Below are 15,318 nucleotides of genomic sequence, written 5' to 3'. Positions count from 1 at the left end.
CTAATCTTACTTCCCTCCCCCCACAGAAGAAAATTTGCCAGTCTTTACATTGCTTCCATGGTATACATTGATCCAAATTGAATGTGATGGAAGAGAAATCATATCCTTGAGGAAGAAACATAAAGTATAAGAGATAGCAAGATCATACAATAAGATATTAGTTTTTTATTCTAAATTTAAGGTAATAGTCCTTGATCTTTATTCAAACTCCACAGTTCTTTCACTGGATACAGATGGTATTCTCCATTGCAGACAGCCCAAAATTGTCCGATTGTTGCACTGATGGAATGAGTGAGTCCATCAGGGTTGATCATCGCCCATGTTGCCGTTAGGGTGTACAGTGTTTTTCTGGTTCTGCTCATCTCACTCAGCATCAGTTCGTGCAAATCCCTCCAGGCTTCCCTGAATTCCCATCCCTCCTTGTTTCTAATAGAACAATAGTGTTCCATGACATACATACACCACAGTTTGCTAAGCCATTCCCCAGTTGAAGGACATTTACTTGATTTCCAATTCTTTGCCACCACAAACAGGGCTGCTATGAATTTTTTTGTCCAAGTGATGTTTTTACCCTTTTTCATCATTTCTTCAGGGTGTAGACCCAGTAGTGGTATTGCTGGATCAAAGGGTATGCACATTTTTGTTGCCCTTTGGGCATAGTTCCAAGTTTCTCTCCAGAAAGGTTGGATGAGTTCACAGCTCCACCAGCAGTGTGTTAGTGTCCCACAACCCTTCCAACAATGATCATCATCCTTTCTGGTCATATTGGCCAGTCTGCATCTCATGACTTTTTACAGAAAGCTCTACCATTTGTGTACCACAATTTGTTCAATTATTCTTCGATTGATGGGCATCTCCTCAATTTCCAGTTCTTTGCCACTATACAAAGAGCTGCTTTGAATATTTTTGTTCATGGGTTCTCCCTCCCCCCTCTTATGATTTCCTAGTAGTGGGTTGATGAGCAAAAGATATGCGCAGTTTTGTTTCCCTTTGGTCACATTTTTAGAGGGAAGAGTTGGCTCCTGTTACTGTTTTCTTGATGTATTATTGTATTATTTTTAAGATCTCAGGAATAGATTAAGGACCAAGTGCTCCCCAAGTGATCTGATCCAAAGCAAAATTTTGATTGCTGCTTTTCAGGTATGAGCAACAGTAGACAGTTGCTGAACTGGAGAGCTCTGTTGATTCAGAGTAGTTGAACTGTAGGTTCCTTTATATATATATATATATATATATATATATAATCGGGATTCTTGCCTTGCTTATTCTACTGCAGACTGGGCCAGATGCTGTAAGTGAGTCTTTTGTTTTCTCCTGTGGTACAAACCACACCAGTATTATTGCTGCTGTCTCTGTATTTCCTCCTTTTTTAGTATGCAGCCCAGGGCCTTCCTACCTGGGAAAGTCACACTCTACCCTTCTCCTTTTTTCAGTTCATTCTGAATCTAACCTGCAATTGGCGATCTAGTGGGTGATCAAGATACAATTTTGCATCTATCCCCTTTGCAGTCCCTCACCCTCTAAAGGTTGTCCAGTGATCCTGTCTTGACACCCCCCCCCTTTTTCTGTCTTGAGCCAAGCTAGACAATGATCTTAATTATTGTCTAGAGCAGATAATCTTAACTTCTTTTCTATCATTGCACTTTTTTAGTTTGGCAAAACTTATGTACTCCTTCAAATAATTTTTTTTATGTCTTTTATTTTACTTTTGATCAGTTTAATAGGCATTAATTTTCTTTTTCTTCTATTTTCTCTCCACTGGAAAAATAAATAAAAACAAAACTTTTGATTGCTAATATAAATAATTAAGCAAAGCAATTACTATATGGGAAATGTGCAAAAATAGATGTCTCATTCTGTACCCTGAATCCATCACTCCTGTGTTAGTAAGTATTGTGCTTTGGTCATTAGATTGATTATAGTTCTTGAGTTCTGTAGTTCTTCAACAGAAGCATAAATTATTTCAAGTGTATTCCTTCTTTTTTTTTTTTTTTTTTTTTGGTAAGGCAAACGGGGTTAAGTGGCTTGCCCAAGGCCACACAGCTAGGTAATTATTAAGTGTCTGAGACTGGATTTGAACCCAGGTACTCCTGACTCCAGGGCCGGTGCTTTATCCACTGCGCCACCTAGCTGCCCCATGTTGCCCCTTTTTTCAAAGAAGATGGTGACAAGCGATAAAAAGGGAGCTCACATTTGTGCTATAGGTTTGGTCCAATCTGTTTCTTTACCACCTAGAGCCCAATCAACAATTTATTTTCTTTTAAACCCTCCTATAAGATCCAACTTCCTTAGTTAAGAATATTTTTGCATAGGACTAATCCCTTCCTTAAACTGCTTACTATTCCTCTTACTTTCTGTCTCTTTCTGCCCAATATTTGCCATGCTGAGTGGAACATGTTTCTACATTCAGCTTTTTGTATGCATGTGTGTATGTATATTCTCCAGGTCTTTGACTAGTTGAGATGAAAGTGAGACCATTTTCCCCTATCCCCTTCTCCTTGTATTCTCTATGTCTTCTGCTTGTAAGTATATCCTTATGTGAAATCATTTTCCCCATCTATCTTCCTTCTTTTCCCCTCCTCCCAGTGTATTTCCTTTCCCTCTCCCTTTTCATTCTTTATTGAAGATCATCAAAATATGACCAAACTACTCCCATGCCCTGGTGATTATCTCTGATGATGATAGGGTTTATATTGTATTTTTTAGATGACCATAGTTTCCATCAGTATCCCCTCCCCTCTTCCCCTTTTCAGAGAACCATCCCACATAAAAGAAATTAATTTTATTTTTTTATTTTTAAAGATTTCTTTAATCTCTTTTCTCCATTAATGAGAGTAGAATGACCACATTTTCCCTCAGAATATTTTTTTATTTATAACTCCTATAATAGGAATACATTTTATTTTATTTTTTTTGTAATTCTCCATTTATTTGTTCTTATTTTGTACAAATAATGTTTTTATACATTAATAAAATATTCTTGTTTAAGAGTAAACATAATACCCCTTCCCCCAAAAAAATATAGACCCACATGAGCGTTAAAATAAAGGGGAGAAAAAAAATTAAAATTAATAGTAGTAGTAGTAGTAGTAGTAGTAGTAGTAGTAGTAGTAGTAGTAGTAGGTATGGCTAGGTGGTGCAGTGGATGGAGCACCAGCCCTGGAGCCAGGAGCACCTGAGCCCAAATCCGGCCCCATATACCCAACAATCACCCAGCTGTGTGACCCCAGGCAAGCCACCCCAACTCCATTGCCCTGCAAAAACCAAAAAAAAAAACCAAACCCCAAAATAAAATAAAATAGTAATAATAACAGTAGGGGGTGGCCAGGTGGTGGACAAAGCACTGGCCCTTGAGCCAGGATCACCCAGGTCCAAATCCGGCCTCAGACACCCAAAAATCACCCAGCTGTGGGGCCCCAGGCAGGCCACACAGCCTCATTTGCCCTGCAACCCCCCCCCCCAAATAATAATAATAAATGTGCTTCAGTCTGTGTTCCAACACCTCCAGCTCTGTAGTGGGTGGATTACATTCTTTATGATAAGTCCATCACAAAAGATACTTCCATATTTTTCCACAGTTGTCATTGCTGATTGCAACCCCCTCCTTTCACTACCATGTACTATATTTTCTCTCTCCTTTCACTCTGTCTCTGCTGTAGGGTAGCTGAGTGGTGCAGCAGACAGATCCCTGGCCCTGAGGCCAAGAGACCCTGAGCCCCCATACCATCCCTTAGGCCCAGCATCCACCTGGCCCTAGGGTCCTGGACAGGCCATCCAATCCCAGCCCCTTGCAAGAAGTAAAAAAGAAAATGTGTTATATCTGACCACTCTCCCCCATGGTCCATCCTCTCCTCCATCATTCACATCCCCCCTCTCTCCTTCTTACTCTAGATGTGTATACCCCATTGAGTATATATGCTGTTTCCTCTCCTAGCCACTTCTGATGAGAGCAAAGATTCCCTTATTCCCCCTTGTCTTCCCACCTTCCATATCATTGCAGTAGCTCATTGTAATAAAAAAAATCTTATATGAAATATCTTGGCCTATTCCCCCCCCTCTCCTTTTTCTTTCTCCCATTACATTTCCCTTTTATCTATTGACTCCATTTTTACACCACATTATATCTTCAAATTCAGCTTTCTCCTGTGCTTCATCTGTAAAAGCTCCTTCTACCTGCTCTATTAAATGAGAAGGTTTATATGAGTATTATCAGTATCATTTTTCCATACAGGAATACATGCAGTTCATCATCATTAAGTCCCTCATATTTTCCCCTTCTCTACTCTCTATGTTTGACCTGAGTCCTGTATTTGAAGATCAAACCTTCTGTTTAGCTCTGGCCATTCCAACAGGAACATTTTTGAAAATCCCCTGGTTCATTTAAGGTCCATCCTTTTCCCTGGAAGAGGACATTCAGTTTTGCTGGGTAGATCATTCTCTAGTGCATTCCAAGCTCTTTTGCCTTCTGGAATATTATTTTCCAAGCCCTATGAAACCTTAATGTAGTTGCTGCCAAGTCCTGTGTGATCCTGACTGCATGCAGCTCCATGATATTTGAATCGTGGCATTCTGGCTGCTTGTAATATTTTCTCTTTGACTTGGGAGTTCTGGAACTTGGCTATAATATTCCTGGGGGTTGTTTTTTTGGGGGGGGATCTCTTTCTCAGGGAGATCGTGGATTCTCTCAATTTCTCTTTTCCCCTCTGCTTCTGGGATATCAGAGCAATTTTCCTGTAGTAATTCTTTGAAAATGATGTCAAGGCTCTTTTCCTGATCATGACTTTCAGGTATTCCAATCATTTTAAAATTATCTTTCCTAAATCTGTTTTCCATATCAGTTGTTTTTTTCAATGAGATGTTTCACATTTTCTTCTAATTTTTCATTTTTTTGGTTTTGAAGTATTGATTCCCAATTTCTCGTAAAATCAACAACCTCCCTCAGTTCCATTCTTTGTCTGAAGGATTTGTTTTCCTCAGAGAGCTTTCTTAGTTCTTTTTCAATCTGGCCAATTCTGCTTTTTAAAGCATTCTTCTCAGTAACTTTTTGAACTCTTATCCATTTGACCTATGCTGGTTTTTAACATGTTGTTTTCTTTAGCATTTTTTTGGATCTCCTTGACTAAGCTGCTGACTTCTTTTTCATGTTTTTCCTGCATCTCTTTTCCCAATTTTTCTTCTATCTCCCTCACTTGATTTTCAAAGTCTTTTTTGAGCTCTATCATAACCTGAGCCCAATTTCTGTTTGTCTTGGAGTCTTTAGATGCGGGAGCTTGTACTTCCTCATCTTCAGATTGAGTGTTTTGGTCCTCCTTGGGATCACAGGTAAAGTATTTCTCAATGTTCTTGCTCTTTTTTCTCTGCTTGCTCATTTTACCATCCTGAGCCTTGTTTTGGGTGCTTCCTGAGTTTTTGAGTATTAGTGGGACACCCCCCCCACAAGGATCTCTGTGTGTGAGGCTCTACCTCCTGGTCTGTGAATGACCACAAGCAGACTCCTCTGTCACAGTGCTGAGGTCGGGGGTCCTGCTGTTTTATGGGGGGCCTAGACTGCTATCAATATCTGCATGTGGTCAGAGCTCCAGAGTCATGTTCCAGGTATAGAAGACAGCAAGGTAGTCTCTCCCCTCCCTAGGCTCAGCCCTCATGCCCTCGGGGTTCCTGCTTACCAGCTTCTGCTTTCTGTGCCTGGATCTGGGCTGCTGCCACCATGCTGCTTGCTGTGTGCCCTGAGGGCTGGGCTTCATGTGCTCCCTCTGGCAGAGGACCCTCATTGATTTGTGCCTGCTGCTCCCTGGGGTGTAGGTCAGGAAGCTCCCCTGCTGCTGGGAGCCGGCTCCCAGCTCTCTGGGGCTGCCTCCAGGAGGCTTCCTTCAATCTGGCCACCTCCCCTCCAACCCCGTGGAGTGAAGCCTTTCCCCTCTTTTCCAGGTTACCTTGGGTTGGAGAACTGCCTCACTGGATCCTTCTGTGGATTCTGTCTCTCTAAAATTTAGTTAGAGTCCTTAGTTTATAGGTTTTGATCAACAGCACTTAAGAGATACTCCTCTTTTGTCGCCATCTTGGCTCTGCCCCCCAACAAAATTATTTTTTGAAATAAATAAACTGATTCATACATCAAAAAAAAAGTCTGAAATTATAGACAATGCTGATCCACCTCTGCAAAGGAGTGGTGTGAAAGTGTCTTCTCATATCTATTTGGGGAGAAACTTTTCTATATAATTTTGTGTTTTTGTTTTTATTTTTGTTTTTTTTTGCAAGGCAATAGGGTTTAGTGGCTTGCCCAAGGCCACACAGCTAGATAATTATTAAGTGTCTGAGGCTGGATTTGAACTCAGGTACTCCTGACTCCAGGGCCAGTGCTCTATCCACTACTCCACCTAGCCACCCCTATAATTTTGTAATATTTGCTTTTGATTGATTTTTTTATGTCTTCATTTACATTGTTGAAGTCATTCTATATACTGTTTTGGGGGCATGTTTATTTATTTAATTTTGGGGGGCATGTTTAATAGTAATCACATTCATTATTTCTTACAGCATAATTAGTTAGCATTTTTTAAGCCCATGCTATGTTTCTGATACCATGGACACAAAGAATATCAAAAGATAGTCCTATTGTCATGTATCTTAATAAGAGAGATTAGTAATATTTTATTACAGTCACATCAGCATCTACTCCCTTTACAATTTTTAGCTATCCCAAAAAGTGCTGCTAGAAATATTTTGGCATATTTGAATTTTCTCTTTTCCATTGAATTCCTTGGGACATAAGGTTAGTGCCTAAAGTGTATGGACATTTTAATCAGTTTATTTGCATAATTTTCAAATTTTTTCCAAAATGGTTGTAGTAATTCACATCTCCAACACCAATGTACTAGCATACCCTAGACTATAGGTTTTTAAGGGAACACAAGGTTTTCCTTGTAAAGTCCAATGTAGTTGTTTGTTGTGTTTGCCTTTTTTGTATCTTTTGATTGTTGTGTTTATATTTCATAATTTTACTCATCTCAAGTCTTTTCACCAGAGATACTTAGAAGTCTTCTGTTTCTTTAAAGATTCTTTTTTCTTCCTGTAGGATTTCTCTCAATTTGTCTGGGTCACTTATTCTTGGTTGTAAGACTGGGTTTTTAGCCTTCTGGATATTTTATTTCAAAATTTGCTCCTTTTATATGCTGATGGTTAAATCTCATGAGATTTTGTGTCTTTCTAGTTACTTGAATTCTTTCCTGTGCCACAGCTGGGCACAAGTTGTTTTAAAATTCCTGGAAGAAATGAAGTAAGTTTTAAAAAAAAATTTTTTTGAAATGCTCTTATAAATAAAATGACAGGAATAGAGGGGGAAAATTTGAAAAATGAAGAGCTATGAAAGAAATAATTGAAAGAGAATCAGTAATTTGGCATAAGAGGTGTAAAGCTTTACCCCAAGAAAAAAATGCCCCAAATTAAAATGATCCAAATAGAAGTTATAGTCTCCACAAGATAACAAGAAATATGGGGTGGCTAGGTGGCACAGTGGATAGAGCACCGGCCTTGGTGTCAGGAGTACCTGGGTTCAAATCCGGTCTCAGACACTTAATAATTACCTAGCTGTGTGGCCCTGGGCAAGCCATTTAACCCCATTTGCCTTGCAAAAAAACCTAAAAAAAAAAGATAGCAAGAAATATTAAGACTTCAGAAGACTTGAAAATTAAAATAAAGTGTAAGACAACTTTTGGCAAATGAGTGACCTGGAAACAGAATCATGTGAGAATGTTATTTGCCATTAATGCAGTTGCTAGGAACCAGGGAGAAGGGAAAGAAACCCATTTACCTTCCATCCTTGCCTCCTCCCCTGACATAAGGCCTCCTCTGGGAACCCATCTAGCATGAGGTACAAGTCATCAGTTCTGTTTCTTCAAATGAGCTGAAACTGTCTGCATATCTATTGCTTATTAAGGTATTTCAGACCTTACCATCTTCCTTATTTGGTCACTCTGCTAACTGGTATAGTAAAAAAAAGACACTGGACCTGCATAACCTATTTCCACATGTTATAAAGAAAAAAGACAAGAAAAATAGTTCGTTTTCTGTCTTTGGAGGTTGATAGCATTTTTTTTATCATGTAATCTTTGGAATTGTAAAGAATCTTTGTATTAATTAGTGTAGCTAAGTTTTTCCTAGTTGATCATCATTACAATATTGCTGTTTTGATGTATATAATTTTCCTTGTTCTGCTCACTTCACTTTGCATCAGATCATATGTTTTCTCAGGTTTTTCTGAATCCATCCACTTCGTTGTTTCTTTAGAGCAACTAGTTCAGTCATTTCCCAGTTGGTGGGCATCTTCTCAGTTTCTGATCTGCCATATTTTTGTACAAATATTGTAGACTATTTAAAAATGCTTGTTTATCACTCATTCCCTCCTTTGTTCTCTTTCTTCTTCTCTCCCTTCCTTTCTCCATTCTTTCTTTCCTACTTCCTTCTCTCCATCCCTTCTCCCTCTCTTTCTGCAGACCCCCAGGCACTGTCATCTGATTTAGTAATGTAATCCAGAGATTTCTTAGGACTGCTAGGTCTTTCCATTTCCCCTGTGGCTGAACTCTTTTTGTAATATGTTGTCTCCCCCAATTAGAAAGTGAGCTCCTTGAGAAGAGATATTGGTTTTATGCTTGTCACAAAGTAAGCAATTACTTTTTTAAAAAATTCATTAGAGGGGGTGGCTAGGTGGTGCAGTGGATAGAGCACCATCCCTGGAGTCAGGAGTACCTGAGTTCAAGTCCACCCTCAGACACTTAATTATTACCTAGCTGTGTGGCTTTGGGCAAGCCACTTAACCCCATTTGCCTTGCAAAAACATAAACATAAAAACATAAAAAAAATTCATTAGAGCCATTAATTTAGTGACCAAAGAAATTTTTTTTGTTTTTTGCATAGGAGGAACTTGGAGATACAATTTCCCAACTTATTCATGTTTTTCAGAATACAGAAACCCGTAAGTATATTTAACCCTTATTTAAGATGTAATTTAAATGCCTTTTTGTTTGTTTGTTTGTTTGTTTGCTTGTTTTTTTAGGTTGGATTTGAACTCAGGTGTTCCTGACTCCAGGGCCAGTGCTCTGTCTACTGTGCCACCTAGTTACCCCTAAATGCCTTTTTGACTGTTGTATTGGTGAGAAGAGTTAAGACATTCATAGTTGATCATTGTACACTGTTCATGTTATTGTTGAACATAATTTTTTTTTTTTTTAGTGTGAGACAATAGTATTAAGTGACTTGCCCAAGGCCACCCAACTATTGAGTTTCAAGTGTTTGAGGCCAGATTTGAGTTCAGGTCCTCCTGACTCTAGGACTTGTGTTCTATCCACTGCACCACCTAGCTGCTCCTATTGTACATATTTTAATGCCAGAATATTAGGTTCTTTGTAGAATGTAAATATATCGAAGTATGTCAAGTTGCATGTATTTATAATGAAGGCTCAGATTTTCAACTGACACAATGGAGATAATTTTTAGACTTTGCCTAGGCCTCCCAAATGTTTTATCTCTTGCTTTTCTAGTGACCTCATACCTTCCTGTGAGAATCAAGGTAATTGCTCTGAGAGTTGTATGTAAACTACTTTTTGTCTTTGGGTTTTTTTTTGTTTGTTTGTTTGTTTGGTTTTTTAGTTTTTGCAAGGCAATGGATTGAGTGACTTGCTTGAGGTCACACAGCTAAAAAGTATTAAAAGTATTAAGTGTCTGAGGCCACACTTGAACTCAGGTCTTCCTGACTCCAGAGTCGGTGCTCTATCTACTTGCACCATATAGCTGCCTTAGGATAATAATATTTTCTGAGAAAAAATGTTTTTGTAAAAACAAAAGATATTATAACTTAAAGAGTAAGAAGAGCTAAAACAGTTGTGGTTGTTACTTGAAGTAGTTTTTTTGTCACCTTGATATTCTCAGTAATACTATTTTCCTGGCATGAGCATGCAAAACATTAAGTACCTCTTAAGACCTAAACAAGCGGGGCGGCTAGGTGGTGCAGTGAATAGAACACCAACCCTGGAGTCAGGAGTACCTGAGTTCAAATCCGGCCTCAGACACTTAATAATTATCTAGCTGTGTGGCCTTGGGCAAGTCACTTAACCCCATTGCCTTGCAAAAACCTTAAAAAAAAGACTTAAGCAACTTATTTTTTAGTAGATTATGTGTGGTTGAATATAATGGCAAGTAACAATTTCCCTGGGTTTCAGTTTTTTTGACTGTAAAATAAGTGAGTTGGATAAGATTCTTCTGAGGACCCTGCTGGCTCTACAATAGGGGTTTTTAACTTGGGATCCATGGTTTGTGGACAGATTTTGGGATGTTTAAAAATCTAAATTTTTTTTCAATATAATTTTAAAATTTGTAAACCTATGCATTTAAAAGCATTATTTTGAGAAGGGCCTTATAAGTTTCACCAGTTTGGTCATGTCAGAGAAGGGTAAGAACCTGTGACCCTGTAGATGGAATTCAGAAGTTTTGCTAAAGATTTTGGAGGTCTGGACAAGAAACTGAAGGGCATCTAAAGTAACCACTTGATGTTTTTCATTATTACTATCAATTAAATACAGTTTTGGGAAGAGAGAAGTAAATTTGAAAAATGAACACCTGGTTAATAAGATGGAGTCTCCAAATGATGTTCGACTTTTTTGGATCATGTCTTATAGGAAAGATGTATTCTTATAAGGGCTAGTAAAAACGTATTTTAAAATTCTAATCAAGAAGACTTCAATGGAAGACTAAAGGAAAAAGGACAACTGCATTATCTTTCTGCTAAACTAAATGCCATTAAAATTAACTACGTGTAGGGAAAAGACTTAACAGAGATATCTAGTAATTTAAGGAGACAAAAATCTAAGAAAGAAGTCACCAATAAAATCCATGACCTCAGGTATCTTTCCATAAAATCATGATGTAGGGGGCAGCTTGGTGGTGCAGTGCATAGAGCACCAATCCTGGAGTCAGGAGTACCTGAGTTCAAATCCCACCTCAGACACTTAATAATTACCTAGCTGTGTGGCCTTGGGCAAGTCGCTTAATTCCATTTGCCTTGCAAAAAACCTAAAAAAAAAATCATGAAGTATAAGTAGCAAGCAAGTTAAATGAAAGATACTTATATATGTCCTAGTCAATTTTATTATTGGGGGACAGAATATCCCATCATTCAGTTATTTAGCTTCTGTCCTAGTCATAAGATAGAATAGGCAGTTTAAAGATTTTTTTTTTTTTTAGTTTTTGCAAGGTAATGGGGTTAAGTGACTTGCCCAAGACCACACGGGTAGGTAATTAAGTATCTGAGACCAGATTTGAACCCAGGTACTCCTGACTCCAGGGCCAGTGCTTTATCCACTACGCCACCTAGCTGCCCCTTCATTTTAAAGAATTTAATGGAAGAGTTATTAACCTTCGAAATTTCTCTCTCTCTCTCTCTCTCTCTCTCTCTCTCTCTCTCTCTCTCTCTCTGTCTCTCACAGTTTTATCTTTTCCTTTTCCTTTCTTCTCTTTCCCCCAACAAAATACTATTGTAGATATAGAGAGGGCCCATATAGATATTCAAGAGGACCCATTCTCAGGGCCTGGGCCCACCAGAAATAAAATTGACTGCTTTTGGCCTTTGGAGTATATTGATAACTGGTTTTGTGTATACTAGATGTAGCATTATATATACCAGATTATAGGGTCTTAGGTGTAAGGGAACTTAGAAATCATTTTAGTCCAACTCCTTCATTTTATAATTTTGAGGAAACTGAGACCTAAGCAGAAGTGACTTCTTCCTGGGGTCACACGGGTAGTAAGTTAAGAAATTCAGGTCTAAATTCCATGATCTGGCAACTTGATCTTTATTCTGCACCTTATCTGCCCTGTTGCCATCTGTGTTTCTTCAACCCTTTCTCCCCCCCCAAAAAAAATAATTTTCTTTTTACATTTTATTGACTTTTTCAGAACTTTTATCAAATGAATACTAACTTTGTCTCTGGAAAAGACTTGTGCATGGAGTGACATTATCAATGATTCCATTTTCAACCCTGTTGGATCTTCTTGGACCATTCTCTTGTCATTCTCCTCTATATGTTATTTCCTCCTATTAGAGTATTGGGGACATATTTATATCCCCTAGTGCTTAGCACTTAGTATTTGCTTAATAAATTTTCATTTTTTTTTTTCCACTTTAAATTTATTTTCTTTTAATTTTTTTCCTGTTTGCTTAAGGATTTTTTTTTGAAGATTTTATTTTGAGTTTTAAAATTTTCCACTTCATCTTACTTCCCTTCCCCATCCCCCACAGAAGGCAATTTGACAGTTGTTACATTGTTTCCATGGTATCCATTAATCCAAATTGAATGTAATGAAAGAGTAATCATATCCTTTTAAGAAGAGACATAAAGGGCCAAGATGGCGATAAGAGCGGATCCTGTCTTAGGTGCTCTCTCATAAAACTTATAAACTAAGGACTCTAAATTTTCAAGAGACAGAACCCACAGAGGGACCCAGTGAGGCAGTTCTCCTACTCAACCTGGAAAAGAGCAGAAAGGCTCTGCTCCCCGGGGTTGGAGGGGCAGCCTGGAAGAGGGGTGGCCCGCCAGAGCAAAAGAACTTCAGTCTCCCAGAGGAAGTCCCAGGGTGCTGGGAGCCACAGCTCACAGCAGCAGGGGAGTTTCCTGACCTATGCCCCGGGAAGCACTGGGCACAAATTGGGGGAACAGTGAGGGACCTCTGCCAGAGGGAGCACGTGAAGCCCAGCCCTCAAGGCACACAGCAAGCAGCATGGCTACTGCATTCCAGATCCAGGAAATATAAACGAGCAGGAGGCACCAGGGTATGAGGGAGGGGAGTGAAGAGAGAGAGACTGCAGAGCTGAGGGAGGGGAGTGAAGAGAGAGAGACTGCAGAGCTCTGCCCCTGGAACAGGACTATGGGGCTCTGAACACATTCAGATCCTGATTGCAGTCTAGGCCCCCCCCGCCATAGAACAGCAGGGGCCCCCTCCACCTCAGCCCCTTAGCAGAGTGGGGCTCATATGGTCATTCACAGACCAGGAGGGAGGACAGAGCCTCACACACACTGAGACCCTTATGGGAGTGTCCCAAAAGCTCAGGAAGCACCCCAAAAAACAGGCTTAGGCTGGGAAAATGAGCAAGCAGAGAAAAAAAGAGGAACACCATTGAGAAATACATTATCTATGATCCCAAGGAGGATCAATATACTCAGTCTGAAGATGAGGAAACACAAGAAGAGACATAAAGTATAAGAGATAGCAAGATCAGTCAATAATATTATTTTGGTTTTTTTTCCTTTTCTAAATTAAAAGTAATAGTCTTTGGTCGTTGTTCAAACTCCACAGTTCTTTCTCTGGATACAGATGGTATTCTCCATTGCAGAGAGCCCCAAATTGTCCCTGATTGTTTCACTGATGGAATGAGCGAGTCCATCAAGGTTGATCATCGCCCCCATGTTGCTGTTAGGGTGTACAGTGTTTTTCTTGTTCTGCTGATCTCACTCAGCATCAGTTCATGCAAATCCTTCCAGGCTTCCCTGAATTCCCATCCCTCCTTGTTTCTAATAGAACAGTAGTGTTCCATCACATATATACACCATAGTTTGCTAAGCCATTCCCCAATTGAAGGACATTTACTTGATTTCCAATTCTTTGCCACCACAAACAAGGCTGCTATGATTATTTTTGTACAAGTGATGTTTTTATCCTTTTTCATCATCTCTTTAGGGTATAGACCCAGTAGTGGTATTGCTGGATCAAAGGGTATGTACATTTTTGTTGCCCTTTGGGCATAGTTCCAAATTTCTCTCTGGAAAGGTTGGATGAGTTCACAGCTCCACCAATAATGTAATAGTATCCCAGATTTCCCACAATCCTTCCAGCAATCATCATTATCCTTTCTGGTCATATTGGCCAGTCTGAGAGGTGTGAGGTGGTACCTCAGAGAAGCTTTAATTTGCATTTCTCTAATAAGTAATGATTTAGAGCAATTTTTCATATGACTGTGGATTGCTTTGATCTCATCTGTAAATTGCCTTTGCATATTCTTTGACCATTTGTCATTTTGGGAATGGCTTTTTTTTTTAAATTCGGCTCAGTTCTCTGTATATTTTAGAAATGAGTCCCACTGTCAGAAACATTAGTTGTAAAGATTGTTTACCAGTTTACTACATTTCTTTTGATCTTGATTACAGTGGTTTTGTCTGTACAAATTTAATGTAATTTAATGTAATCAAATTTAGTGATGTTCTAAATCTCTTCCTTTGAAATAAATTGCTTCACTTTCCATAGATCTGACAGGTAAACTACTACTCAATCTTTTAGTTTGCTTATAATATTTTTTTTGTGTCTCAATCCTGTATCCATTGGGATCTTATCTTGGTATAGGGTATGAGTTATTGGTCTAATCTAAGTTTCTTCCATACTAACTTCCAAATTTCCCAGCAGTTTTTATACAAGACAGAGAGGGCTTTTTTTTTTTTAAGGTTTTTGCAAGGCAAATGGGGTTAAGTGGCTTGCCCAAGGCCACACAGCTAGGTAATTATTAAGTGTCTGAAATCAGATTTGAACCCAGGTACTCCTGACTCCACAGCAGGTACTCTATTCACTGCACCACCTAGATGCCCCTGAAGAGAGAGTTTTTAACCCAATAGCTGGACTCTTTGAGTTTATCAAACAGCAGATTACTATAATCATTTCCTGTTATTGCACCTAGTATATTCCACTGATCCACCACTCTGTTTCTTAGCCAATACCAGACAGTTTTGAGGACTGATGCTTTATGATATAATTTTAGATCGGGTAGGGCTAAGCCACCTTCTTTTGCCCTTTTTTTCATTGAGTCCCTGGACATTCTTGACTTTTTATTTCTACATATGAATTTACTTACAAGTTTTTCTAACTCTTAAAGTAATTTTTTTGAATTTTGATTGGTAGATAAATTTTCATTCTTTCAAGTGATAGAAATTGATGACTCAGTTTCTAGGTAAAATACTTTACCTTAATGAATTTATGTATTGAAGATTAGTGGGAAGTATTGTATTCCCTGTCTTTGATCTACAGATGAAGAAATAATGGTCTTGAAATCACTAATATCACAAAGGTGGTTTTATTATTGATAAAATTCTTTGTGTTTTCTTTCTTCTCTTCCTCATTACTCCTTTATTTATTATTGGTTTATTTCTGGATTAGGAAAATACATCAAAAGTCACAGAATAATAAAAATTAATGAATAAAACAAGGATTTCAAACTGTTTGCCTTTTTATAAAAAATTATCATTTTTTAAAATCTAATTATTACTTTTTTTTAAAATTTTTTGC

At 38.5% G+C, this 15,318-nt stretch overlaps 1 protein-coding gene across 1 annotated transcript in view; it reads left to right on the top strand.

Annotated features, from left to right (window-relative positions):
- RRP1 (ribosomal RNA processing 1) overlaps window positions 1–15,318 on the top strand; it is a 51,133-nt gene that overhangs the window by 10,146 nt on the left and 25,669 nt on the right. The window contains exon 3 of the mRNA XM_074213873.1: window positions 8,914–8,971. Within this exon, the coding sequence (XP_074069974.1) occupies window positions 8,914–8,971 (58 nt within the window). The remainder of the gene's footprint in view (window positions 1–8,913; window positions 8,972–15,318) is intronic.

Source organism: Macrotis lagotis, chromosome 1 (assembly GCF_037893015.1).
Source record: "Macrotis lagotis isolate mMagLag1 chromosome 1, bilby.v1.9.chrom.fasta, whole genome shotgun sequence".
In the NCBI taxonomy this organism is placed as follows: Eukaryota; Metazoa; Chordata; class Mammalia; order Peramelemorphia; family Peramelidae; genus Macrotis; species Macrotis lagotis.
Note: the sequence above shows the minus strand (reverse complement) of the source record. Positions and strands in the feature narration are given on the sequence as shown.